The sequence below is a fragment of the Rutidosis leptorrhynchoides genome, chromosome 11, assembly GCF_046630445.1.
Source record: "Rutidosis leptorrhynchoides isolate AG116_Rl617_1_P2 chromosome 11, CSIRO_AGI_Rlap_v1, whole genome shotgun sequence".
NCBI classification, from domain to species: Eukaryota; Viridiplantae; Streptophyta; class Magnoliopsida; order Asterales; family Asteraceae; genus Rutidosis; species Rutidosis leptorrhynchoides.
In genome coordinates, this window is record NC_092343.1 from 8,999,661 (window position 1) to 9,024,898 (window position 25,238).

The 25,238-nt window shown below is 41.3% G+C and overlaps 2 protein-coding genes across 2 annotated transcripts; one reads left to right on the plus strand and one right to left on the minus strand.

Annotated features, from left to right (window-relative positions):
* Positions 1-2,060: 2,060 nt before the first annotated feature.
* Positions 2,061-6,011, minus strand: LOC139876416 (triacylglycerol lipase SDP1-like). The gene is made up of 3 exons (XM_071863728.1): positions 4,166-6,011; positions 3,234-3,377; positions 2,061-3,122 (listed from the first exon to the last, which is right to left on the minus strand). Exons 1-3 carry the CDS (start codon positions 5,594-5,596, stop codon positions 2,250-2,252), a joined length of 2,448 nt encoding a protein of 815 aa, XP_071719829.1. The 5' UTR covers positions 5,597-6,011; the 3' UTR covers positions 2,061-2,249.
* A 9,144-nt stretch (positions 6,012-15,155) lies between these two features.
* Positions 15,156-16,891, plus strand: LOC139874280 (uncharacterized). Its single transcript, XM_071861729.1, has 3 exons — positions 15,156-15,558; positions 15,633-15,964; positions 16,619-16,891. Exons 1-3 carry the CDS (start codon positions 15,156-15,158, stop codon positions 16,889-16,891), a joined length of 1,008 nt encoding a protein of 335 aa, XP_071717830.1.
* The last annotated feature ends 8,347 nt before the right edge of the window (positions 16,892-25,238 follow it).

Here is a 25,238-nt window from a genome sequence, read left to right on the forward strand (position 1 = left end):
GACAACACCGGTACCGTGGGTCAAGATTAATCTCGACCAATACATATTCGATGGGGGTTTTATTTATTTCATTGGGGGTTTATTAAACACCTAAAAATGAACCATTAAAATTGAATTACTAACATCGAGCTGCTAACTACGGACTAAGGAATTATTAAAAGTATTAAAAGTATAACAAGTATATATATGTGACGATTTTTTAAAAAGAAAAGGTATTGATATATTATATATGGATAGGTTCGTGATATCAATCGGAGACCAAGTCGAAATTACATATCTTCAAGACAAAAGTGAGTATATAGTCCCACTTTTAAACTCTAAGTATTTCGGGATGAGAATACATGTATTTTATGTTTTACGTTATGGACACAAGTAACTGAAAAATATATTCTACGTTGAGTTGTACCACTGGCATACTTCCCTGTAGCTTGGTAACTACTATTTACAGCGGTATTGTAAACGCGAATCCTGTTGATAGATCTATCGGGCCTGACAACCCCAACCGGACTGGACGACCAGTATTCAACGGTTGCACAGTACTTCGTTTCGTAACTACACTTGGTACGGTGTAGTAAGATTTCATAATAAAGGGAATATGCGACGTGATTAAATGTTAAGTATGGTTATCAAGTGCTCAACCACTTAGAATATTTTTATTAAAATGTTTATATATGAAATCTTGTGGTCTATATATTTATATCGCTGCCGGCATTAAACCTATATCTCACCAACTTTATGTTGACGTTTTAAACATGTCTATTCTCAGGTGATAACTAAAAGCTTCCGTTGCAACATGTTGAATTTAAGCAAGATCTTGAGTATGCATATTTGTGTCAAAAATAAAACTGCATATCCGAGGAATTGTAATGTAAAATATGCTAGAAATCGTATTGTTATCATCACATGTAAAGTTTGTAAGTCTAAGATTATCGCTAAACGATAATCATCTTTATATTGTCTAAAGCTTGTATTAACATAAGAGTTATGGTTTGTAATGTAAAATAAATGCAGTTGTTCTTTTAAAAATGTCGCATATAGAGGTCAATACCTCGCAATGAAATCATACGTTATCTAACTCGTTCTTATGGTTAAGGACGGGTTATGACACTAAAAATCCTAAATTTTTAAATTTGATTATCATTAGCACTATAGAAACAAATTAAGAATCAGTACAATTACGTACCATGGATATATTGGTTCGAAGGTTGATCTCAAATAAACCTTCAATTACCTTCAATTGTAAAATCGTTATGGTTGATTCAAACAGAAACCTTCAATTACCTTCAACCTATATCATACGAACCTTAAAGCGGAATCGATAAAAATGACTTCTTTTCAAGCTTTAACACTCGAAATCTATAATCGGCGTTCTCCAGAGAAGCAGAAGTATCAGATGAATTGACTGGTTGGAATCGACTAACAGTGATGAGCGGAAAGGTTTTAGGGAATTTGAGGGTGATTAATGGTAAAGAGGAAGTTTAGAGAGAAACCGTAAAGAGGGAAGGAGGTAACTTTCGTTCATTATTTATCAAATTAACAAATAATAGGGTAACGGGGAAGTTATAAGAATAACTGTAAAGTTTTAAGAAGTTTAAGGGGAAGTTTTAAGGGTAAAATAGATAAATACAATTAGTCTTAACTAAGATACAATGATCCAAGGTAAATCTTAGCCATTAGATCATCTTTTTTAATGGTTGCGATTTAATTTGAAAGGGGATTTTTGAAAGTATTAGTTAATATAGGCTTTGTTTTAATAGTTAGAGAGGATTTTTACAAATGTTATATAAATCAAACAAAAATGTTAAATTCAAAATTAGAAAAAGAAAAAGATTTTTAAAAGTCAAAAAACAAAACAATAATTTTGAGACCGAAGTATACCATTGTTGTTGCAAAACATGTGTATCGGCAGGGACATGTTAGCCCTGTGTTGACTTTGTCAACTCATCCAGCGGTCCCCGGTAGCCCACTGGAGCCTGGCGAAACACCATCACCCATTTCCCCACAGCATACCATTTCCCCACAGCATACCATAGTGAGATAACCCACAAACTATGACAATGTAGGTTAAGTACTTATATATGCTCTTGATAATGCATATTAGTGATGCTCCATGAGTTATTGGCTTATTGCCATTTTAAAATTATAAAAAAGGAAAAAATAAAATAAAATTCTTCACTTATCAGACAATAAAAGTATCATATACTAATTACATTGACAAGTCCACAAGTTAGATTCAGGCTTAATGAACATCAACTTTTGTGATCACCATTTTCATCATCATCATCAAGACCACAATGATCTTTTGGATCACCACTAACCTCTGGTTCACCACTTTCAGAACCCGAGCTAGCTTCCATATCTTTTTCAGGTGAGTCGAGTTGTACACACTCAGCAACTGAGTCAAACGGTGAGTTACTCTCCGAGTCATCATGACTCCTATTCGTTGGCGTCAAATCACCTTTCTTAACAACATTAAACACAATCCCATTATGAATCCTTTCAGGTTGCAGTAAATCGCCCGCAGCAACCGTAATACTACCACTACTGCTACTATTACTGTTATTATTATGAACTCGATTAGGGCTATCTCGTTGATCCAACTCGGGATCGGGTGGCAACACTCGTAAATTCTGAAAAACTCTCATTTTCGAGTCGGTATCTAGATTCTGAACAAAGTCAACGAACTGGTCAGCGGACGTTGTTCTCATCAAGGGGCCACCGGATCTCGTCCACGTATTAACCTCGGTGGTTTCGGATTCACTATCGGAACCATCATGAGCACGGTGGGTCCGCCAATTCCGATGGAACGCTGACGTGGCGTCTGCCAGGTCATCTTCGAGGGACCCGGTTGAATTCTCGCGTGCGATACAGTTCCATGACGGGATTCGTTTTGAAGCGTTGAATCGAACTGAAGTTGTTGTACCGTGTGAAGCTGCAGCTGCTCGTTCTGCGCTGCGTTTTAACCGACGCATGTGATTTAAAATCGCGACGCACTCATCGAGTGCGAGTTCGATACCGCAATTTGCTTTTATTGCCGAGAGTTTTTCCCATGTGCATCTACGACCTTGATTAGCGGCTTTCTGAAGCTCCAAATGAGACGGATTTTGTATGATTTTTGAGTACTGGCAAAAAAAAAAAAAAAAACATTTGAGTTGCTTAACACATCGATAGCAAAGCCGATTAGGCAGCAAAAACATATAAGGAAACAGATTAAAGGTTTTTTTTAAGGTTACCTGTGCTAAGGTTGCAGGCATAACGACGGTAACGTCACCTTCCCAATCTTGAGCAAATAGTTTTGCGAGTCCACCTAACGGAAAACCGAGTTCTAATACTTGATTACATCTGTGTTTTACCTCCATTTCAACAAGATGTGCAAGCTGCATGATGAATAAACCAAAACAGAGATATTTTTAAACAGGTAGCAATTTCGACTAACGAAACGGGTCAATTAGTGTTATTTTTATGCCTAACAGGCCAAATGGGACAGAAACTTATACCCTTTTCCTGAATATCAAATGGGTCAAGTCTACTTTTTAAGAACAGCTCAATCAGTTCTTCCAAAATCCGTTTAATTATCGGTCAACGTTGGTTGATGGGTCAAATACGGATTTGTTGGTCAAAGTCAAAATTTGTCAACATATTAATATGAATTTAAACTAGAATTTTAGAGTTTTTGTACATATGAATAATGATGTTTATGTTTTTAGCCAATTATGTTAAAAATTATGTTTATGGTTTTCATCTATATTTACACATATAACTTTGAATAAAGTCATTCATGATTAATATTCGATTTCTAAAGTCCCAACCGAGTACTCCATGAGTTGCGAGTTTTGAAACCTTGGTGATTTCTACAACCGCATCTAACACACAACAGAGATATAATAAAATCCGGAAAAAGGTGTTTCAGGTCAACAGATCCAGTAAACCCGTTTCGACCTGTATCAGAAAATACCCATTATGATCCAAATAAGTTTTAACCCGTTACCCAACCCATCTGCCCATTTTGCCACCTTTAACGATTGAAAATGACAAAAATAAACCCTGCTGTTGCCTGACTGATGTTCACTCATTAACGGTTACAATATCATTTTCACTATATCGGTCACTAAGGAATATCTAATCTAATACCGATTAATAAACCAGGAAAAAATTAAAAATATACCTTTGCTGCAAAGTTGCCTCCGTACGCTCTTATAAACTCTTTGATCCGTAGTAAAGGTGCGATATGTGGATTCGCTTGACTTACAATAAAATGATTCACATTGAACAATTCTTTCAATTGAATCATCGGTAAATCGATCTCCAAACTACCGTCCCTCCATCGCCTAACCGATGTACCATTAGCTTCTTCCGGGCCCCAATGAAAAGGCGGGTGATACGGGACAATTTCACCACTCCTATCTTTCGCCATTAGTTCTTGAGCTTCAAAAAGGCCCGGGAACGCACAAGAAGCCGTCACCGCACTCCATATAACTACATTTGGTGATGTCAAGTAGTTCAAACATCTCGGGGGCTCGTGTTTTCTTGGAGAACATACAGTAATTCCCAAAACACGCCCCGTCATATCATACGCTTCTTGAAATGTAAGATTATTCGTTAAGTTTCTTAACATAACTTGCAAATGTCTAATGTCATGAAGGGCTCCTTGTGTCATGATCCTTTTAAAAACATTAAAAATTCCACCCATTTGATCAAAAAATTGCAACGAATGCCACGAATCTTCGAAGAAACTTTGAAGTTCGGGCCAAGATTTTGTAGCTACAACCGCACACATTATCGAACCAACGCTAGACCCCGCAATTATCCTAGGCATAAGTTTATGTTCTACTAATGTTTTCACGACACCCACGTGAAAAGCACCAAGAGATGCACCGCCACTTAAAAGTAAAGCCGTTCGACCAAAAGCATGTCTCGTTTCATGCATAAACGCGAGTTTTTCTTCCAAAAGTAACTCATCGGATTCAGAATCACAAACCATTCTCAACTGCATCGAAACCTCATCAATGTATTCTTTAATAAGTCTCGGTACTTGATGTCTACCCTTATGAAGCTCAGGATTACACATATTGCCTAAATTCCTAATCAAATCGGCTCGCATACAAAATATGATATCTCTAAGTGAACACTCTTGACGCCTATGTCTAAGTTCTAAAAGTTTATTCGTCACAAGCTCTTCATCGTAAAGATCACGTTCATTCAATTTAGGTGTTTCTTTATCCAACATTTTAGCAGCATGAGCCCATTCTTCATACGTTAACGCAGCCCTCATCATATTTCTCCAAAACTTACGTTTATATGCCATTTCGGCCTTCACTTTCACATTCGTATAACGTTTTAACAAAAACGCTATTAGTGTTATCATTACTAGTATCCCTTGAGGGTTTCGGGGATGTAACCATGATATAACAGGTGAAACAACATCTGATACATAAGTACTAATTCTATTGAAGTAAAATAACAACACATGGTATATTTGATGCCTTAAATGTATCATTGATTTGCAGAACAACACTCTGAAAGCAATTGTCCTGCCAAATATAGTGGATGGACCGATCGAAAACCGATCAACTGTAGCCTCATTACTAATATCCATTTCTTAAGTACAGCTTTTATCCAAAGATTAATGATCTCCAAATCACTATATCACAAAATTAGCCCTAATTTGAATCTGTTCCAATTTTCAAATCAAACTTCTTAAAATTGACTAAAATTAACTATGTTGCAGACTAAAGATCGATTGAATTCTACAAATCAAAATAAAGCTAACCTAGAAAAAATTCCAATTTCCTAAATTTGAGCTATTGTTGAATGAAATTCAAGGATCACGCAAAGATTGAAACTTTATTGAAAATTAAGGCAAATTACAACAAAACTAACCCCAAGAATTGATGATATGTGCTGAAATTGAAAGGGGATCGTGGGAGAGTGGGTAAGAATAAAACCCTAATTCAAAGTTCAGATTTTGATGAAGAGTGTGATAGAATTGAATGATTTGGCAGTGACGTTGAAGAAAGAATTGAAAATGAAGGTATGGGATGATCAAGATAACGATATATATGAATTATATATAAATAAAAATGTATGATAACGTGCACATGTATCTCGTCATTTGATTTTATTATATAAAAATGTGAGTGCGTATTCAAACAGAATATTATTCAAAGTTGTGGTTGCGGACAAGAGAAGAAATAATGTATGTCTCATCGGTGAGTGTGCAATAAGATAATAAATTTTTGGCATTGAATAAGAAATTTCGGGGTTGTGTCAAAATTAGGGCAAAATTAAATTAGGGGTTTTTTCGGAAACGGTTTGGTAGTTTTGGCGCCATTAAATATGCCTTACAACAAGTGTGCAAGTATGAACCGCATAATCGGATATTTATTGAACTCGAATTGAATCGAAATAGGATTATTTGATTTTGGTTACAAGTGTATACCATGTTGACATGAAATTGAGAATTTAAAATGTTTAAGGTTTAGAATTCTTGATCTTGGTTTATAACAAAATTGTGTAAACTAACGTTTTCATATTAATGAAAGGACTAAGTTGCAACTAAAAGACAGTGATCACGTGGATGAGAGAGTAGTTATGGTTCTTATGTTTGGGAATATAATCCCTCTCTTTTATGTTATTAGTTTCTAGCAATAGTTGTTGTATTTTGGTTTTCATGACCGAGAGTTTATCTCCGTCATTGTATGCTTCTCTTGATTGATTCATCGTTTTGATGAAGACATCGCTTCTAATATATTTTAATTTTTACGTCAAAAAAAAACATTCCATTTTAATTTTAAGATACACCCAACTTTTAATTTTTGAGAGTTCTATTTTTATTTTGCAAGTAGTGATGTAAATGAGCAATGAGGTGAGTCTTTTAGTTCAACAAATGCATTTAATCTATGTCACGGTTCTCGATTTCATATTTTGAATCTCTCGACTGTGACTCTACCCCCTCCAGTCACCAGCATCTCGTTGTTGGTCACGTAACGATGTTTTTTCTCTCCTGTTTCATTTTCATTTGTTTCCTTCTCGCCGTCTCGGTGTTTCTCAGGCGATTTCGTCTCCATTCCGGTCACAATAACTGATCTCAAGTGACGAAATCGATGGTGGCAACTGAGTATCGGGCTTCGTTGGAGATGTTCTTGGGTGATGAGTGTTAAATGTTTTTCCTCTAACCTGATTGGACAAAGGTCACCTTTTTCCAGAAGATTATTCCAATCCGCATTCAACACTAGCAAAGCAACATTCTTGGTAAAAAGAGAACCAAAAATGAGAGAGAAAGTGAGAGAGAGAGAGTGTGGAGAGAGAAAGTGAGGAGTGAGAACATTTCCGGGGGTGGCACGGAGGTAAAGCGAGGAAATTACAACGGGAAACTTCAAGATCGGTTAATGGACCTATTCGGAATCCATCTGACTTCCTTCATGTTTTTCAACTTTCCGGAAAGTTGGAATGTACCTGATTTATGGCGTTCGTTCAAGCCTCATGGGGATATTAGAGACATCTACATGGTTGGAAGAAGATTAAGAAACGGACAACGCTTTGCTTTTGCAAGATTTGGCAATGTTAGCAATGTCGATATGTTGCTTAAGTCGTTGGAAAAAATCAAATTCGACAACAATCAAATTAGGGTCTTCATAGCTACTGATCGGGACCAACAGAAAGATAATCATCATGTTCCCAACACTAAATGGTCAGACAACAATGGTCATAATGGTGTCAGCAATGCTTACCGGGATGAGAGAAAATACAATGAAGTAACACGAAAGTTCAATGGAGATTTGAGGGAGAAGTTGAAGAACAGATTTAATGAAGATTTGAGGGAAAAGTTGAAGAAAAGAGACCTTAGACACAATCATACAAAGAATAAGGATTTCAGGGATGAGAATGTCACGTTGGATAGGAAATTTAGATGGACGGTAAATGAGGCTGATCGGTCCACTCATCTATTCAAAAGAGCCATCATCGGTTCAGTAAAAGATTGGAAACTAATTCATCAAATCGTGTATCTTGGTAAAGCTGAAGGGCTAAATAATTGTATCATCAAATATGTGGGTGGTCTCGAATTACTATTTGTGTATTTGTCTACAGTCGAAGCTGAAAGGGATCTACATAACAAGAACCATATTATTCATAAATGGTGTCACAACGTTCGTCCGTTAGACAAGACATACAAACAGGAAGCTAGACTGGTGTGGATCGATATATTTGGGGTTCCAGTATTGGGGTGGAATGAAGGTGTATTCAAAAAGTGTGCATCCTTCTGGGGCGATGTTATTGACACTGACAATTGTGTTATTGATCACGACAACCAAAACCTTATATGTGGTAGTGTGCTAGTTCTTACGAAGGCTATGACTAACATTGATGATCAGGTGGATATCGATATTGGTTACGGTTTTATTCGTGCCCATGTTAAAGATGAAGATACTTTGGCAACTCGTTGAGGATAATTATGGCGAAAAGGAGGTCGGTTATGATAACCCTACAAACTCGGACAAAGAAGATCTTGAAGATGATGAGTTTATAGACGACACGTACGACAACTCCGATGATGACATTCAAAATTTCATTTATGATTCCGATGAGGATGATGATTTACCTCCGAAGAGTAACGAAAAAGGTGTTCCCAACCAACACACCGGAGATCTCAAATCCGGCAATTTCTCAGGTAACAATCAGCATAGTGGAATACCGTTAGTGGAAGACCAAGGATCCGAGATTTACGGGACAGACATTCTTTTTGAAAACTTTAATGATGATGAGTGCATTGGGCAGTCAAATGAGTCTTTCAAGGATACAACGGGTGAAAGCAACCCTAACCCCATTCAAAAAAAGTATGCCACGGTGGATTCCACAATACCAATTAATGATGAATCCTTGGTTAATTCTCCCCAGCAAAGGGCCCAAAATGGTAATAATCTTGATGGGCCATCAAAAGAAGAATTGGGCCTCAAAACAAATTTCGGTGTTGCAATGCCTGGTGGGCCAGAAAAATTTAAAGATAATATCTTGCCTAAAAGTGCAAGCCCATCCAAATTAAACTCAACTACTTCTACAGATAAAGTCGATTGTTCTGTGAGACACAGAAAGACTTCAAGGATACCTAATCGCAAGAAACATGGCGATAAGAAGAATGTTAATTGCTGTTGGACAAACATAAGAAGGTGGAAAACATCCTCACGCATGATGAAATTAAAGAGCTCGGCTAGGAAGTTGGACCCTGATCACCCAATCCGATCCAATTGCTCTTCTTGTGCAGCTAAATCTTCTTCTTCCAATGCCTGCTCAACTGAAAAAAAAGGTATCCCTTCAAACAGTCCATCTTTCGATTCTCTCAATTCTGTTGAGGTGCGTAATTACGGGCATAAACTAGGCCTTAAATGGAAGGAGAGAACTAAATCTCTCTGACTTCTCTCCCTTCCTATCTCGAATTTTCTGTCTTTAATGAAGATAATCTCTTACAACATCAGGAGTTTTAAAATTGGTAGTCGGGACAGTCGTTTCGGGTGGTGTAAAAATTTGATTCGTAAAGAAAAGCCTGATTTCTTTGCCTTACAAGAAACAAAATTACACCTTGTTGAGAAAAATTGGATCAATTCACTTTGGGGTTCATGTGATTGTGAGTTTATTCAGAGGGAGAGGATAGAAAAGTCAGGGGGTCAATTAATTATCTGGGATTCGAAAATTTTCGAGGCTATTAGTGTAATTAGTCTAGATTTTGCAATTGGCATTCGTGGCTTGTGGAAACCCTCTGGTACCAAACTAAATATTATCAACATCTACGGGCCACACAATGATCTTAACAAAAAGAAACTATGGGAAGATATCTCTGTTCTAATCGACTGCGGTATTGACGAAACGTGGCTACTATGTGGTGACTTCAACGAGGTAAGAGACAAAAGTGAACGAATTAACTGCGAGTTTGTTGATTATCGGGCACAGTGGTTCAATAATTTCATATCGAGCAACAGGTTACTAGAGATACCATTGGGCGGGAGAAACTACACTAGAGTTAGCGATGACGGGCTAAAGTTTAGTAAGCTAGATCGCTTCCTTGTTTCGGAAAATTTCTTCTCTTCTTGGCCAAATCAGTTGGCTATTGCTCTAGACAGAAATCTTTCCGATCATTGTCCAATTGTATTGAAAGATGGAGAGAAAAACTACGGGCCGAAACCATTTAAGATGTTCGACGCGTGGCTTGAAGAAGAGGATATTGATCAGGTCATCAAAGACGCATGGGCTATTCCGGTTGACAACATTAATCGAAAAGACTGCGTTTTTAGGAATAAACTCAAGAAAGTCAAGGAGGCCTTAAGAGTTTGGAGTAACAACAAGTATAAGCAGATTGAAGGGGAAATCAAACTATTGAAAACTACGGCTACTGAACTTGAATTGCAAGCAGAGACGGGTCCTTTGAATGAATCAGACTTTAATTTATGGAGGGAGTCACGAAAGCAGTGGCTTGACAAAGAGAGGATTAAAACGAACATGCTCAAACAAAAGGCGAGAATCAAGTGGGTACTCGAGGGCGACGAAAATTCAAAGTATTTCCACTCGGTCATCCGGATGAAAAATAATAGAAGCAACATCAGAGGACTGAAAATAAATGGGGTATGGAACGAGATTCCATTGGACATCAAATCCGCTGCTTTCAACCATTTCAAAACAATCTTCGAGGAACCAAGAATAGACAGACCATGTATTGAAGATCTTGTTTACCCTACTATTACCACCGAGGTCGCCGAGGCACTTGAATCAGTGTTTAGTGATAAGGAGATACATGAAGCAGCCCTTGATTGTGGTAGCACGAAAGCTCCTGGCCCGGACGGTTTCAACCTACGTTTCTACAAAAAATATTGGGAGCTCATCAAAGGCGAGCTCATTGAAGCCATTGAATGGTTTTGGGCAAATGCTGAATTCTCAAGAGGATGCAACGCATCGTTCGTGACACTTATTCCAAAAAAAGCCGATTCTCTAACTCTCGGTGACTATCGACCTATTAGCTTGATTTGTAGTTATTACAAGATCATTGCTAAGATACTGTCGAACCGTCTACGAAAGGTAATCCCTTCTCTTGTGGGCTTTGAGCAAAGTGCTTTTTTGAGAGGTAGATTCATCTTAGATGGAGCTCTTATTGTGAACGAGACTATCGACTTCTTAAAGGCTACCAAGCAAAAGGGTATACTTTTCAAAGTTGACTTCGAAAAGGCGTTTGATTGCTTAAATTGGAACTTCCTCATGGATGTGATGAAATGTATGGGATTCGGTGTTAGATGGAGAAAATGGATCTTTTCATGCCTTAGCTCATCCTCCATTTCGGTTCTTGTGAACGGGTCCCCCACACATGAATTCTCCACTAGTAGAGGGGTTAGGCAAGGCGATCCATTGTCCCCCTTCCTTTTTATTCTTGCGGCGGAAGGTTTAAATATTTTAGCAAAAGCGGCCACGGATAAAGGACTTTTCAAAGGGGTGGAGATTGGAAATGACAAAGTCCTAGTCTCGCATCTCCAATATGCGGACGACACCATTTTTATTGGCGAATGGAGTAGGGCCAATGCTTTTAGTCTTCGAAATTTGCTACAATGTTTTGAGCTCGCATCGGGTTTAAAGGTCAATTTTCATAAGAGTTGTTTGTATGGTATTGGGGTGCGTTTCGAAGAAGTCAACTTTGTAGCTAACCGCATTGGATGTCAAGTAGGGAATTTTCCTTTCATGTACCTCGGATTGCCAATAGGTACTAAAATGACGAAGCTCAAGGATTGGAACCCTATTGTTGATAAAATCAAAAGTCGACTTTCGGATTGGAAAATGCGTTCGATGTCTTTTGGAGGAAGATTAGTGCTCATCAAATCGGTTCTTAATAGTCTCCCGTTGTACTACTTCTCGCTTTTTCGTGCCCCTCCTTGTGTGTTGAAATTACTTGAGAGTGTGAGGCGCAAATTCTTTTGGGGCGGGTCGTTTTCGGGGTCAAATATTCATTGGGTTAAATGGGATAACATTATTACATCTTATGGGAATGGGGGGTTAAATATTGGTTCGTTAAAAAGTAAAAACTTATCTCTTCTGGGAAAATGGTGGTGGAGGTTTAAAACCGAAACCGATGCTTTTTGGGTCAAAATTGTTCGTAGCATTTATGGTTCGAGTGGAGGCTTGGAGTTAGGGAGTGACAATAGTCATTCCATAGCTCCGGGGCTCTCGGGTTTGTGGCGTAATATTATCAATGCAGGTGCTGAGATCGATAGTTTAAATGTTCCCTTCCGGGCATCCTTCATCAAACACATAGGCAACGGGTCTTCCACCTCTTTTTGGGGCGATCGGTGGCTTGGCGACTTCAAACTCAGGGACAAGTTTCATAGGCTGTTCAGATTGGATCGAGACAAAGAGGCTGCGGTCAGTGACAGGCTAATTATGCAGGATGATGGGCTGTCTACAACTTGGGATTGGTTACGTTCTCCATCGGGTCGAACTAACAGCGAATTACTTGAACTAATGGAACTTCTTGCAGGGTTCAGACTTAAAATCGATGAAGCAGACGGGTGGCGTTGGGCGCTTAGCTCTAACAGCAGGTTCAATGTAAAAGACCTCACGAAAGTAATTGATGAACAGGTAATCTCGGTCAGTGGTACACCTCAAGAAACGATGCGAAACAACTTCGTGCCAAAGAAAGTCGAAATTTTTGTGTGGCGTGCATCGAAGAAGCGTCTTCCGGTGAAAACTGAACTCGACAAAAGAGGTATCGATTTGCACTCTGTTAGATGCCCTCTTTGTGACGATGATCTAGAGTCGGTAGACCATTCTTTAATTTTTTGCAAACACTCCTTGGAACTATGGAATCGGGTATTTGGTTGGTGGAAATTGGGAAGCTTCTCAAATTATAGTGTTGGTGAATTACTTCGAGGTAATGCTCCGGTCTCAATGTCGGAAGTTGGGAAAAAGATTTGGCAAGGGATCGAGTGGATTTGTGCGTATTATATATGGAAAAACCGAAACAACAAAGTATTTCGTGACAAATCTTGGACATCTCCAATCGCGTTGAACGAAATTCAAGTAAAATCTTTCGAGTGGATTTCTCAAAGATCAAAAGGAAGGAAATTTGATTAGCTAACGTGGTTGAGCGACCCCAGTGTTTACCTTCATTCCTTGTAATTCGTTTGCTTGTAAATCGTTCTTATAGTTCGGTTTGCATACTCGCGAACCTCTGTGTGGTTGTGCTTTCTTTCTGTTTGTAATTCTGGGGGATTGACAAACCATCCCCAAACTGTGTAACTCTTTTGTTGAGTAATATATAGCCTTGCATTTCAAAAAAAAAAAAAAATGTTTTTCCTCTTTTTTTTCCCCGGTCCAGTTTTTCGACGATCTCACACGAGTTCAATTGCGTTGCACCGATGCTCCTACTCGTGTCTTTGAGGTTTTTGTTGTTTCTCTCGTGGCTTCATCATCGGTATCTATTACTGCGGAAGTGTTGTAGATCTCAACAGACTGACAGAGATCCTTGATTTCAAATGTTGGTGGTGGTTTTGGTTATAGGTTGTTCTTTGATTGTTTAGTTTCACAATGAGTTCACAAGTTTCATAGGTAGTTGTGTTGTTGGTGTGTCTGGTTCATTGGTTGTTAATTTTCATTTTGTTTGCCATTGTTGAATCCATTAGTTTGTAAATGTGTTTAGTTTCAAATTTGTGTTTATAAATAATGCATCTCTTTGCTGTTCAAAAAAAAAGTTTTAAACTAGGTCAAATAAATCGGTGAATCTATCAATCAATGTGGACGGGTCTAAATCAATAGCATAATACTTTTAGATCATGTTGATTTGTTTAACTTTTTTTTTTTTTTTTTTGATCATGCATATTTTTACCGTTGGATTTAATATGTCTGCTCAATATATAAGGAGGGGTTTAAGGATCTTAAAACGTGGCTCTCCGGTCCGGCTACCGTAAATAACCCTGGCCGACATGATGATGTCGGCGGGGTGGCCAAGTGATTAAGTCCACCTCTGATAACGGTCGTCGATCAAGAGGCCCCAAATAAGGTCGTAGGTACTAGCTTACGAAAGACTAACCTGTTAACCTTGAAAAGATGCTGAATGATGCTGTTTTGCGTAATGTATCTCGTGTGCAATAGTTACGTAATATGCCGTGTCTGGTAAATGATGATTAGGGTTGTATTTATAGGCAAACCCTAATTCTAGAACCGTCACAGATCACGTTAATCTCATCCATAACTGACTCCCCCGAATCACGGATATAATTATGGAAAAGATATTTACTTGACAGCTAAGCAACCGCCGTACCGGGAACAAAGGAATCAGATACAATCCGCATACCGCATAGCGCACACAAGCACACGCATACGCACACTATTAAGCGCCCGCATGCATATGAGGTGCGCATGCGGGTTGCGGTATCATTATGTCCCCCCAGTTTGATGTTATATGACGCAAGACACATGACATCAAACTATTAAGCGGAAAAAACAAGAAAACGGCTAGCATTTAATATTCCGCGTGCTCCTCGATGCCATTAAATGCCTGTCACAATCGCAGAAGCCCATTCGGCGGACATGACATAAAGTGGCAGTGTGTCAGGCGCGTGACAACCACGCGCGTACATGTAATCATACCCAACTGGCATCCACGCGCATCAATAAAGTGCTGGCCGTCGATTGCGTAACACGTGTACAGCCACGATCACACCACTCCATCCCATGACTCCCAATCTTCCCTATAAATACCCCATTTTGCAGCTCATTTCCACTTTCCTGCTTCAAGCTTCCTCGTTACGCTGCCAATTTGAATTCCGATCAAAAATCAAACATTCCAGCCACCATTTAAAGGTTAGTATTCATCCGATTACTCCTAGAAAATGACTAAAGCTAACGAGACGTATGTAGATAGCGTAGAGTCTGTTATAGAGCAGAAGCACATAGATTACTTAGTGAAACAGTATCCTCCCTTAGCCAAGTACAATCCGGTGCCACCCCTACCCCATCAGCGTGCTCACGAGCCACCGGAGAAGAAAGTGGCCATCTATGAACATGCGTTCAAGCATGGTAACTTTAGGGTTCCTCCTTCTGACTTCTTCTTAGGCGTATTAGATCACTTCAGAGTGGGATTAGGGCAACTACACCAGTATGCCATAGGCAAAATAGTTCTGTTTGAAATGTGGTGTGCCGCAATCGACAGGGTACCGTTGGTTAAAGTTTTCTGTCATCTATACCGCCTAGCCAATCACCACAAATCCTGGTTCACCTTCTTCGCCCGACAAAATTTCACCAAAACCCCAAAGTCGAATGCGGGTAACTGGAAAGAATCTTTCTTTTTCATTGACCAAACTGTAGTTGGTACCGCTTTTCCGCAAACGCTTATATGGTGCGAGAAGGTGGAAAAGGATGTGAACAAAACCCCGGTCCTTGATGACGAGGAAACAAAGCTGTTAGCGGAGTGCGCTAACGCACAGCTGGTGCACCGGTCATACGGGAACGTGATGTTGCGGCTAGGGAAGATATCCGCACACTGGCCATGGGAGGAAGTGCGTCCAGCCATAGTCGGACCGGATGGAAAGGGTAGGAATAGTATAATCACGTACTAACAACAGTTTGCTATTTATGTGTTCTAACGCATGCGTGCATGTTTGCAGAGATGAAGATGAAGAGTGTACTGACTGCGGAGGAGATTGCGGGCATCGCCTTCCGCAAACAGAATGTGAACCAGCCGTTAGAGCAGGAGAAGACTGGCGAGAATGCACCTGCCACCTCCGGCAATAAGCGCAAGGCCGCCGAAGCCTCCCAATCCCAACAGAAGAAGAAGAAACTCACTCCCAAACAGAGGGAGGACAAGCGGAACGATAACTTCGTTCCCATCGAACCCCGTTCTGCGGATCTACCTCCCCCATCCTCTGGTAAGAGTTCAGCTTTCGCGCATACCGCACATTTAAGTTTGCATTTATATAACCACTTATTAATACGCAGGGCATGCGGAAGAAACTCATCACACCCCACCGCGGGTCAATCCGAACCTCGAAGCTACTGCCGAGTCAAAGGATAAGACGATACACCTGGACTCCGAGTCCACACCAACCCCGCCACACGGTAGCTTCCGATTGGCAAACCTGGCGCAGCTCACCCAGTCATCGGCGGAAAACGCCGCAGAGCAGTCCGCCTTCCTCCAACAAATCTTCCCGGCTGAGTTCCGCAACCAACTAGCCGCACTGCCTTTTAATCAGGCGCTCAACGCCTTCGTCCAAAACGGCCTTGTCTTTTTTGGCATGGTTGTAGATCAAGCCCACCGTTCGACTAACTTGTATCAAGTGGCCTTGCAGAAAGAAACAGAGCTAGGGCTGCTGCAAGCGGGGGTTGATCAGGTGTAGAAAGACAGGGACGCCGCAGAAGAAGCGCGCAAGGCGGTGGAGTTAACCGCGGCGGAAACCAAAACTGCGCTGTTTGAAGAGAGAAAGAAAAACCGCGAGCTGGTTGGTGCGTTGACCAGTCCAAGGGGGAGGCAGAGCGTCTGCGGGTGGAGCTGGAAAGGGTGACGAGGGAAAGGGATGACGCGGTAACCAACCGCGAGCTGGCAGAGGCGGATCTGGCGAAGCTGCGCACTGCACTCCCCACCATTGCGCAAAAGGTGATGGATTCTGGGCCAGTTACCGATAAGTTCAATGCCTATGTTGACGCGGTGAAAGACCACGAAGTCAACAAGGCAGTCGTAGAGGTGATTCAAGCCTGCAGCCTCACACCACCGTACCCTGACGCTGTGCAGAAGAAATTGAAGGAGGGTACGGCTGCGGCATTGCTGGAAGCGGAGAATGCTACCACCACCATTCCTATCCCTCTAATCGATGCGTTTGCGGCGGACCCAAACATGCCGATTGATGGGTTTCTCAAGGAGGATTTTTAGTTTGTGTTTGTGATGGTTTGCGCCGTAAGTCCTATGCTTAGGCAGGCAATTGTAAATGTATTTTTGAGCCCTAAGTCCCGTGTCGGGCAGGCATTTGAAACAATTACCACTTATGTAATAACTTAATTCAATGTATATGTATCTTACTGTTATGCATGTGTAGTTTGTTTGTTTATATATCGCGAATCAAAACAAAAGGTGAACCGCATGCCCATGCGCATAGTTAACCAAAACTCATGCGTATGCGGGTATTACTGCGTAAAATAAACCAATACTTTAACAATTACCCTTTAATAATTTAGACTCGAAAGCTACTGCGTTATCGCTTTGTCATGTACTAGAGGTGCACTATAGCTGTATGGTAAGCAACGCAACTAAAAACAAGCCAATGTTTTTATGCTTTGAGTTCCTCAAGCAAACCAATGCGAGAGTAATTACGCACAAGCAAACCAATGCTTGTAATTTTTTAAGTCGACTTTGCAGCCATCTAGTCTGCGTGGCGCTTGGCTAGGGGAAAACCAATTCCCTTTGCCTGCCGTTAGCGTCTAGCCTTGTAACCAAACAGGCTTCTGCCGCACGGGGGCTAGAGGACACCCCTTAAGTAGGCAGCAACCGCATACAAAAAAGATTTAAACAACAAAAGTATGCGCGAGTAAATATTTAATTGGCATTAATCACAATTACAACTGCGACACATCCAAACGGACGGAAAATACATAGAAAAAATAACGTGCTACAATAAACTGGAGTGATCAGGTCCACCTAGCTACATATAACATTTTTTCAATAACGTCGCATGCCAAGTGCGTTTCACAGGTTTTCCATCTAATGTCTCGAGATGGTACGCCCCGGTATTGTTTGCCTTCGCTACCCTGTATGGACCTTCCCAACGGGGGCCCAATTTCCCAGTATCCTCCGCATGACTTGCGTCGTTCTGACGCCAAACCAAGTCACCGCACTTGTAAGAGCACGAACGCACACGCTGATTATAGTACTTTACAATTTTTTGCTTGTTATTTGCTTCGTTGACAGCCGCAGAGAGTCTGCGCTCTTCCAGCAAATTAAGATTTTCCCGCAAAGCTTCAGAGTTATTTTGCTCATCAAAATTTTGTATGCGGAACGTTGGTACCCCAATTTCTGCGGGTACAACAGCTTCTGATCCATAGACCAAACTGAACGGGGTCTCACCAGTGCTTGCTTTGGGTGTTGTTCTATGCGCCCATAAAACCTTCGGTAGTTCATCCACCCAACCAACGCGACCATGACCCAACCTAGCTTTGATTCCAGCTACTATATCCCGGTTGGTGACTTCGCACTGGCCATTCACCTGCGGATGCGCAACAGATGTAAAAGTTTGCTTAATATTAAGCTCCGCGCACCAGCTGCGAAAAGGGTCACCCGCGAACTGCGTACCGTTATCGCTAACAATTTCGTTTGGTATACCAAATCGACAGACGATGTCTTCCCATACAAAATTTCGCACCCTTTTTCCTGAGATTGCTGCCAGCGGTCTCGCTTCGACCCACTTTGTGAAATAGTCGATTGCAACAATCAAGAATTTGATGTTTCCTCGGCCTTTTGGGAATGGTCGGACTATGTCGATTGCCCATTTGCAGAATGGCCATGGTGAGGAGACTGGTATCATTGGATGCGCAGGTGCTCTGCTAATAGGTGCATGTATTTGGCATGATTCACATTGCTTAACTATGTGCGCAGTATCCGCGTACATGGTGGGCCAATAATATCCTAGCCACATTATTTTTGACACAATGGACCTGTGCCCCGAATGGAGTGCGCATGCACCTTCATGCACCTCGCGTACAACTTCCTCTGCCTCTTTTGGGCCAATGCACCTTAAGTGCGGTCCTAAATAATTCTTTCGATATAGGACGTCACCCTCAAGGGCATACAGCGGTGCCTTAACGCGGACTTTCTTTGCATCAGCGGAATCCGCAGGAGATGTGCCATCCCGCAGAAAAGCCACAATGGGCGTCATCCATGTTGAGTTTGATTCCTCAACTGGTGCCACTAAAGGCATCATAACAATGGATTTCGCATTGAGTTCTTCTATTAGAACTTTCTTTCCCATATGATCAAAAGCCAAGGCAGCCAGTTTGCTTAGCGCATCCGCCTTCTTATTTTGCCCACGCATTACGTGGGAGATTTGAAAAGCTTCAAATTGGTCAGCGAGGTTGTGAACAAGCGATAGATATTGCTGCATGGCTATGTCATGCGCTTCGAAATCTCCGCTGACCTGACTGCATACTAGCTTTGAATCCACATATGCGTGCAAAATTTTAACATTTAACCTATGCGCAATGCGCATACCTGCTAACAGAGCCTCATACTTTGCTTCGTTGTTCGTAACAGCAAAATTAAACCGCAGTGCGTATGTATGCTCTTCGCCATCTGGGCCTGTTAAAATTATACCCGCACCTGCACCAGATGCGCTGCACGCACCATCGGTGTACAATTCCCATGGTGACAAAGTTGGTGCAGGTGGATCCTGATGTTCTGCTGACGCCTCGGCATCCGCAGGTAATTCTGCTAGGTAATCAGCAAGTATTTGACCCTTAACCGCACTGCGCGAAGAGAAATTTATTTCATGTTCACCTAATTCAACTGCCCACTTAGCCATTCGGCCAGAAATCTCAGGCTTGTATAACACCTGAAAGAAAAATGATTGCGTTAGTCAATGCGGTAACCCCGGTCATTGCCGCAAAGTAGGCGTTTACCAACCTGTTTGATTGGTTGATCAGTTAGAACCATGATTGGATGTGCTTGAAAATATCGGCGCAAACGCCGCGCCGTATGGACCAGCGCATATACAAGCTTTTCTATCGGTGAGTAGTTTACTTCGCTTGATGTCAGCGTCTTGCTTACGAAGTAGACCGGCATTTGCATCTGAGAAAAACCTCAGTCGTTAAGTTTCTGCGATATAAATAAAGCATGTAAATTAATGGATTACCTTTCCGCGATCCGCGATGAGGACTGAGCTGACAGCTTCCTTCGATGCCGCGAGGTACAGTGTTAGCGTTTCTCCTGATACTGGCGCAGTAAGTGTTGGTAATTCTGCAAGCACCTTTTTCATCTCCTGAAAGGCTGATTCTGCTTCCTGAGTCCATACGAAGTCTTTTTTCTTCAAACAATTTTTCAAAGTATTGAAGAATGGTAACTGTCGTTCTGCGGCTTTCGACAGAAACCGCGTGATAGCCGCAAGCTTCCCCGTTAGACTCTGCACATCTTTCTTTGTCTTCGGAGATGGCAAATTATCAATGGCTTCAATCTTTTTGGGATTGGCCTTGATACCCCGCGCTGTCACCACATGACCTAAAAACTTGCCTTCCTCTTCCCCAAAACTACATTTAAGCGGGTTAAGCTTCATGTTGATCCTGCACAGAGATGCAAACGTTTCTAGGGTGTCCGTGAGCATGTCTTCTTCAGTGTTACTTTTAATTACCAAGTCGTTGACGTACGCTTCAAGATTTCTACCGATTTGGTGCTTGAATGCTGCGTTAATTACACGCTGATAGGTCGTGCCAGCATTCTTTAAACCGAAAGGCATCTTCGTGTAACAATAAATACCCTGCGGCGTATGAAAAGCAGTCTTGTCCTCATCTTCCGCAGCCATTAAGATTTGGTGATAACCCTTGTATGCGTCCAGAAAACACTTGTACCTAAATCCCGATAGTGATTCTACCTTCCAGTCTATCTCCGGGAGAGGGTAATTGTCCTTGGGACATGCCTTATTAATATCTTTGAAATCAACGCACATCCTCCAGTTACCATCGGCCTTACCAATACAGGATTTGCAACCCATGTCTGATAACGCACTTCCCGCAGAATGCTTGCTTTGATAAGGTTGTCCACCTCTGCGCACAACCAATCACTGCGGTCTAGAGCCATATGCCGCTTCTTTTGCCTAACGGGTGTCAATGATGGATTAACATTTAACTTATGTTCCGCAATATCACGCGGAACCCCAGTCATGTCTGACTCACGCCACGCGAAAACATCTACGTTTGCGGACAAAATTCCATACAATTTGGCCTTTGTTTCGGCTGACAAGCCTGCGCCGATTTTAATTCGCTTATCCGGATGCAAGCGATTTGCTATGACTGTACAATTTGCCAGTTGTTCTCCCACGCTAGGAGTGCTTATAGGCGCAACTGAGCCACACAACTCAGTTGTTTGATGTGACGCAACCGTGGCAACGCCTCCTACTGTGGGAAACTTGATCAAACCATGCACTACCGATGGTATGATGTTGAAACGCCGTATGAAGTTTCTCCCTAGCAGTGCGTTATATCGTGAAGTTGAACGAACCACATAAAAATCGACCAATTCATGCCTGATCATCTGCGGGTTCCTGTCATCCGCAAGCTCTACCATTAATTCTATTCGGCCTAGCGGCCACGAGTTTTCTCCGGAAAACCCTGATAGCGTAATATCAGGCTGGCGTAACTGCGCTTCGACTTCTGCCGGAAGGAAACGATAACAATGCTCATACATAATATCGACACCGCTGCCAGTGTCAACATGCATGCGCTTAACCTGGATTCCGCAATCAGGGATGCGACACTTGATGAAAATGGGCTCATTAATAGAATCAATTGACATTACAGGAGGGAAAGTGATTGGGAGAAGCTCCCAATCTTGGTGATCATTGTACTTTCTCCGCTGGCTGATTTTCTCTGCGTCAACCATGTTAATGGTTAAGTCGGCATTTTTCGCTTTGTCAACTTTCTGCCACGTGAAAGTCTTAGACTTCGAAGCCTCTTCTGCGGCCTTTCCCTTATCCTTCTTAGGTGGTTTTAGATGATCCAATTTGCCCGCGCGAAGCGCCTCCAGAACCCGTTCCATCAAGTTTTTACACCGATTGGTGTCGTGACCATAATCGTCATGAAATTCACAATACTTTGTTTTGTCCCGCTTACCAAATTCCGTAAGCGGAGTTGGGACCGCAAAGGTCGCGCACACCGGTTCGGTTGCCAAAATTTCTTTTGGCGTTTTGGACAAACTTTTAAGCAGCGCATAGTTCTGATTATTGATGCCGCGCTGATTATTGTTTCGATAATTGCCACTTGATTTCCCTTTATCATTCCTGATGGGACCACCGCTAGGATACCTTCCACGAGAGTTGTTTCCACGATTTTGATCGCGCGAACGATCATCATCGTCCTTCCTCTCGTTGCGTGAGCTAGCTGTTGGAATGTCATTATCTTCGCCACTCCGCATATAGTCGTGGCATTCATTAAGCGCCTCAGCATAAGTTGTTGGGACTGTATGGCGCAGACGCCTTACCAGTGTTGGATGACGTTCTGAGTTTATACCATGTATGAGTCCGGAAATCTGTTGCTCTGGTTTGAGATCTGGTATACGCAGGCACTCATTAGTATACCTTGTGAGAAATTCGCCCAAAGATTCCTTGGACTTCTGCACGATGTCATGGCATTCAATGTGAGTGCGCTTGCGTGGTCTCTGATTCTGATATTGCAGCAAAAACTTTGTCCGCAGATCCATAAACCTGGCAATACTACCCGCCGGCAACTTATTAAACCACTCACGAGCAATACCCTGTAGTGTCATAGGAAATATCTGACACGCAACCGGATCCACCCAGCCTTGAGTGAGCATTGCGCCTTCGAAACGCTGTAAAAAATCATCTGGATCGGTCAGGCCATTGTAAGTACCCAACGTGCTAGGTATCTTTGGTGCTGATGGAAACGGGTATGCGGATATATGCGGAGGAAACTTGTCAAAGGTAGTCGGTAGCTCGAAGGGTGGTTTAACAGGATCCCCTTTCAAGTTTGCAAAGAAACGCTTCATCATGTCCTGAACAAAGTCAGGTTGTGAAAATAAGTGAACCATATCAGGAGGTGCGGCCTGCATGAATTGACTTACAAGATTTGCCTGCCCTTAAACATTTTGCCAAGGTTGACCTTGCGTCTGCGGATATAACCAAGGCTGCTGCGTTAGAAAAGAGGGATAACTTGAAGACGCAGAGTACACAGGTGGCTGTAAAGGAAGCGAAACCTGTGGCGCAGATATCTGCGAAAGTTGAGGATACACAAAAGCCCAACTGTATGCGCTGTGCTTTGCTGTTGCGCTGTTATCGGCGCCCAATGAGAGTTTGCATCTGGGATGACACCAAATCCCCAACTATTAAGTAACGCCTGCGCATCCGCAGGAGTTAAAAATTGTGAAACTGGGCGCGGTGGTTGCCAAGGTTGCAACGGTGTAAATGACGAATTCTGCTGAATGCTCTGCGTATGCAGAGGTATTGAAACAGTGGTACTGTAAATAGGTACCTGGCCGCAGCAAACCACATGCGGCCCCGTTGTTCCACCACTAGTACCTGCAAAGATGACCCTTGGATCCACTGACGAAAAGTCCAGCCGCGTGGTTGTGACTGGTGAGTTTGCTCTTGGCGGTGTAACCCCGTCTGAATATATCGGCTTGTACCTCTGAAAGGGTTCGCCGGATATAGGTGGAGGGTATATCGTGTACCCCGCCTGAATAGCGGCCCCCGTAGTCATAACCGGTGTATGTTGACTACCAGACGGTGCGTTCTGAACATCTGTTTGGGTATGTTCCGATGATTCCTCGGAAGTCATGATACTGTTAAAGAAAAAATTCAAAAATTTTGTAAATAACGAGTCATACAATTCAAAACCTTAGAAGAAAAAGCAATTAAACAGTCTTGAATTAATTCGACTCTCAATGAAAGCACCACTTGATCATGCATATTTTAACCGTGGGGTTTAATATGCCTGCTCAATATATAAGGAGGGGTTTAAGGATCTTAGAACGTGGCTCTCCGATCCGGCTACCGTGAATAACCCTGGCCGACATGATGATGTCGGTGGGGTGGCTAAGTGATTAAGTCCACCTCTGATAATGGTCGTCGATCAAGAGGCCCCAAATAAGGTCGTAGGTACTAGCTTACGAAAGACTAACCTGTTAACCTTGAAGAGATGCTGAATGATGCTGTTTTGCGTAATGTATCTCGTGTGCAATAGTTACGTAATATGCCGTGTCTGGTAAATGATGATTAGGGTTGTATTTATAGGCAAACCCTAATTCTAGAACCGTCTCAGATCACGTTAATCTCATCCATAACTGACTCCCCCGAATCACGGATATAATTATGGAAAAGATATTTACTTGACAGCTAAGCAACTGCCGTACCGGGAACAAAGGAATCAGATACAATCCGCATACCGCATAGCGCACACAAGCACACGCATACGCACACTATTAAGCGCCCGCATGCATATGAGGTGCGCATGCGGGTTGCGGTATCATTATTTTTTTGTAATAATAAAAAAGAAAAACTTGGAACATACATATACTTCACTATTTTATAACTTTTTCACTTTACATTTCTCATGTTTTTGAATTCTTTAGCTACTTGTCACTCTTTTATTTTTTTTACTCCTTACCTATTAAAATGACTTTTTCTATGGTAGCAGAAAGATTGTTTACAACGTACTATTCACATAACTATTCACATACTTCATTTTCGTGAGATTGTGTATTGTTATTTTTGTTATTATTTGTATTATATAATATTTGTTAAAAATTATACTAAACACATTTTTCATCGAATCCATTTAATCAAATATTACATATCATAATAAAAATATATTAAGTAAAAATATAAGAAGAAAGATATTGAAAAGTCATACATGACAGTTATTTTGGAACGCTGAGAGTATTTTATTATGTTGACGTTACAAGCGAGCAACCGTACCAATGATAGTCTACCGGATCACTATCCAGAATACGTAACTTATTAGAAGAAAGTCATTCAAATACGGTATACCGTACCCGTTATGCCATAATTGGTCTAAACCATGTTTTTGTCAACAATACCAAACTCATCAACGGTTTGTAACCGGTGTACGAAGTACGAAGATGTTATCAGGCTACAAGCAATGCGTAAGCCTTTAAGGATATGTTTACACTTAATTCATTCACATGACAATGTGCATACGTTAGAGTTATGCCACGTAAGCCTAACATGTGCTAACATGTGAGTTTTAAAAGGTTTTGACCAAATTCCCAATGTTTGTAAACATATCATAGAATGACATTTCACCATGCTTAGGTCTATGATAGTACAAACCATAATATTTGTCAATAAATAGTATAATGCTTTTGTCATTCAACACACATAGTGACAGTCATTTATTGAGACTAATACTTTTCTCTATAAATACTATCTTTATGTTATAATATATAAATATATATATAAATGGATAGTCAATTATTGATACACAAAAGTAATATTATTGTATTACCTAAACTTGTGATATTTTTGCTATAAATAGCCATGAATGCA

Coding starts and splice junctions, on each gene's coding strand:
- LOC139876416 (XM_071863728.1), bottom strand. CDS start 5,596: ATGGATATTAGTAATGAGGCTACAGTTGATCGGTTTTCGATCGGTCCA. Junction 3,378..4,165: donor GAGGCAACTTTGCAGCAAAG/GTATATTTTTAA, acceptor TTCATCATGCAG/CTTGCACATCTTGTTGAAAT. Junction 3,123..3,233: donor TGCCTGCAACCTTAGCACAG/GTAACCTTAAAA, acceptor TTTTTTTGCCAG/TACTCAAAAATCATACAAAA.
- LOC139874280 (XM_071861729.1), top strand. CDS start 15,156: ATGTGGTGTGCCGCAATCGACAGGGTACCGTTGGTTAAAGTTTTCTGT. Junction 15,559..15,632: donor AGTCGGACCGGATGGAAAGG/GTAGGAATAGTA, acceptor GCATGTTTGCAG/AGATGAAGATGAAGAGTGTA. Junction 15,965..16,618: donor ACCACTTATTAATACGCAGG/GCATGCGGAAGA, acceptor ATTGCGCAAAAG/GTGATGGATTCTGGGCCAGT.